The 3,897-nt window shown below is 46.5% G+C and overlaps 1 protein-coding gene across 1 annotated transcript; it reads left to right on the top strand.

Annotated features, from left to right (window-relative positions):
* Positions 1-3,072: 3,072 nt before the first annotated feature.
* Positions 3,073-3,589, top strand: FIBRA_08473 (uncharacterized protein; the record flags this gene model as incomplete). The annotated part of the gene is made up of 2 exons (XM_012330120.1): positions 3,073-3,418; positions 3,492-3,589. 2 exons carry the CDS (start codon positions 3,073-3,075, stop codon positions 3,587-3,589), a joined length of 444 nt encoding a protein of 147 aa, XP_012185510.1.
* Between the last annotated feature and the right edge of the window lie 308 nt (positions 3,590-3,897).

Genomic DNA, 3,897 nt, shown 5'->3' with positions numbered 1-3,897 from the left:
GTGAAACACTGAGTTGAATCAGTGATGTACAGGAGGCAGATGTCACTGTGGTGTTTCAGTGATAGACATGAAATATGATAGACATGAAATGTGATGTAAGTAAGACAGGAGACAAGTACAGGTGATAGATATGAAACGCTTAATGGTGATGAAGCATCAAGTGATGGGATCAGTAGCATAGTACAGGGTCAACAACGAATAGTTGGGAAAAGAAAAGAAACCCCCCTCCAAGCTGTAACATATCCTGTCTCAGAAACAATCTGATGGGAAATGGCACCCATGTGCTTTTCTGTCCCAATCCTTCTCTCCCATAGAACAACGATACAAAATCTATGATCAGGAACTCTTGGTAATCATCAGGTGTTTCAAAGCTTGGCAACACTACATTGAAGGATGTGCCAAACCAGTAGAAGTATTGACAGATCACATGAATCTGACCTATTTCAAAGATCCCCAGAAGCTGAATCCCTGACAAGCGTGATGGGCACTGTACCTATCCATATTCAGTTATTGACCTTGTCACGTCCCAGGAACTCATTTAGGCAAGGTGGATGCTCTGTCACAAATTGATCAAGATGCGTCTGAAGGGGGGGGTGACCTTCCTGTGGAAGAAGTCCTTCTTCCATCAGAAGTCTTCATTCAAGCCATTCAGAACCTTAAACCTGTCAATACCGACATCAAACAATGCATCTTGACCTGCAGAACAAAGGATAGCATCACTGATCATGGTCTTCAACTGGCATCACAACACATGACATCCACAGACAAGTGTACCCCTCCCAATTGGGACATTCAAGATAGCTTATTAGTGTTCAGAGGATGAGTCTACATACCCAAGGACACCAAACTTTGACAAGATCTCATCCAGGAAGCCCACAATTCCCCTACCACAGGACACCCTGGATGATACAAAACACAGGAGATCCTCCAAAGAACCTATTGGTGGCCTACCCTTGCCCATGACATCAGTGAATACGTCACTGGTTGCGCAACCTGTCAAGAAAACAAGGTCATTACACATAGGAATTCACCAGATCTAGTCCCTATCACAACACAACATCACCTTCCATTCTAATCCATAGCCATGGATTTCATCATGGATCTTCCTTAGAGCAACAGCTTTGACAGCTGTCTAGTAGTCACAGTGATAGGCCCGCATAGCACATGGGTGCGCCTCAAGTCAAACTCAACATTCAAAGTGTTCAAAGCTTCTACCTTCGGGGATGACTGCAATATCTCGACACAAAAACGCCTTTGAGCAAAGCCTGTCCTTCGACATCTTCAAAGCTTCGCAATCTCACTACGATCTGATTGGGATCTTTCAGTGGCAGCTTTATTCTGGGGGCTCGACTTCGAAGACGAAACCCCATCATCCGGAGATTGAGACATACGATACAGGGCCATCAGGTAAACCTTAAGTTGATGCGCTCGGGTTGCAACACCAAGGCTCGCAATGGTCGGGCCTCCAAGACTAGCAGGTGTAGCGCGCGGGATGGGAATCAAAACTGATGGAGGTGTCTGACAGGAGTAGGAAGGATATTAGGATCATTCGGCACGGTCAGGGCAGTGGAGGCAGTGACTCAGGAGGTTTGGGCAGGATGAGAGATATTTAAGAGCGGTTTTGCATGATTGTAAGGCAGTACTCGGCCCCTAGTAGCAAGACCCACGCAGAATCACATCCCCCACTCAGCAGAGCTCAGTCTGGCTTCAAACTCTTTTGAAGTGTTGCGTCTCCCTACAAACTACGACTACGATCCTCCAAACTATGTCCGTGATCTTTGAACTACGCCTACGACCTTTGAACTTCATCCCCTACCAGTACACCCCCTTTGAGGCACACCTACACATATAGCTAAGTACTCTGAAGTTCCGTTCTTGCACCCGACCTTCAAACGAGACTTGTGTGTCCGTGCTCGAATTGCACTTTGTGTTTGAGTTGTCAAGCTAGTTCCCCTCTTACCTTCCCTCCGCTTCTATGAGAAGTCGGAGTGTTTGGACAGTCCAAAACAGTCTTGTGACACCGTCCTGAGAGAAATATAGTGAAGTCATCGCTGTTTGAGCGAGCTATCACAACTACAAGTCCTCACCCCCATCAGCTTCCCCAAGAAACAGAAACTCACCCTTTACTTCACACCCCTGAGTTAGGGTTAGGTTTCCTGAGGTCGCATCAACAGACCACAACTGTACCAAAGCCTCGGTATTCATACCCTGCAACAAGACAGTCACAGCATCCAAAACAGCTACCCTGTATCAGAACCATGTCTTCTGATAATTTGGACTACCTGTCAAAGCTATATCTGACAGGAGACCACAGTTTGCATCACAAATGTTCAGGGAGTTATGCACCAAACTAGGCATCAAACAAAACATCTCTAGCACTTTTCACCCTCAAACTGATGGGCAGTCAGAACATGTCAACCAAGACCTGGAATTGTACCTTCAGATTTTTTGCAATCACCAAGCAACAGACTGGATGCACCACCTGCCACTGGCAGAATTTGCACACAACAACAGATATCATGATATGATCAGGATGTCTCTCTTCCAGGCAGTTATGGGGTACCAGCCTCGGCATAATCTTCCCACTGTGGGAACAACTGATGCTCTGGACATTGCCTCTAGACTTACCCAGCTGGCACACCTTTGCACGGAAATCCAATCCAGTATCTGACTAGCAGAGGAAACAGTCAGGAAACATAATAAGGACAAGTTTGTTGAATATGCGCCCAGACAAAAGGTATGGCTGGAAGACACTAACCTCAAAGGACTCCACTCAAAGGTGAAGCTTGGTCCAAAATGCTACGGTCCCTTCACCATCGATCAGAAGCTGACATTGGTAGTATACTGCCTGAAATTGCTGCCTAAATGGAAGATTCATCCCATGTTCCATGCAGGATTACTCTATCCTTGTTCAGAAACAACAATGCATGGAAAGAACTACCTCTGATCACCACCAGAACTCATCAAGAACCAGGAGGAGTTTGAAATTGAGCATATCATTGACTTGAAGACTGTTGGCAAGCGAACACTATACTGGGTTCAATGGAAAGGATACCTGGCCTTGGATGACTCATGGTTACCAAAATCCGAACTATCACATGCCAAAGACGCTTTGGCAGATTTCCTACAGCCAAACAAGGGACAACCCCTTATAAGAACTATTCTCTCTCAGTCTACCCAATTGCATCCACTACCATCCTCACTGCTCTCCTCATTGTTACCTGGTTCCTCCTTGCCATCCTCTGCCTTGTTCTCACCCTCACCCTCCTCTACTTCAAAGAGGCTTACAAAGTCGAGGTCATCCTCACTTGCCAACCCACAACCCCTACCGTCAACCTAACCCCTGAGTGGCCAGCAGGAGTACAAGTAATGTCCCCTGCTGAACTTACCCCCACACCCTTTACTGACCTACTCAGTGGTGAACCAACTCTCCCCCCTTTCCACTGTCACCCTCACCATCGTCAACAAGCACCCCCAGCTCCTTCTCCTAGCTCTTCTGGGCTTCTTCCTCACCACCCTCCTGTCCATCCTTGCCCTTGCCCTCATTGTCTCCCACACCCTTTGTCTCACCCTTTGCCACCTTGAATGAGAACATCAGTGGGCCTTCAACATCACGGCCTCTGCACAAAGGCCCCTCCTGCATACAACAACTAATCTCCCCATCATTGCAGCCAATAGGGATTCCAACAATCTCACTCAAGTGTACTTTGAGTACATTAGAGAGCATCAAGATTAGTATTTGGGAATTGTCTTTGTCTGTAGTATTGGATTTCTTTTGTATTCTGAGGCTGGCCTATTCAAGAAAAATCCTTTTTTTGGTCTTTCCTCATGCCTGCTGAGTGCAATAATTGTTAAGGGACCTAACGACTGGGATCAGGAGTTCGACTAAAAACTAGA

This window comes from Fibroporia radiculosa (assembly GCF_000313525.1).
Source record: "Fibroporia radiculosa TFFH 294 genomic supercontigs, scaffold471, whole genome shotgun sequence".
NCBI lineage: Eukaryota > Fungi > Basidiomycota > Agaricomycetes > Polyporales > Fibroporiaceae > Fibroporia > Fibroporia radiculosa.
This window is presented reverse-complemented; position numbering and strand designations above follow the sequence as displayed.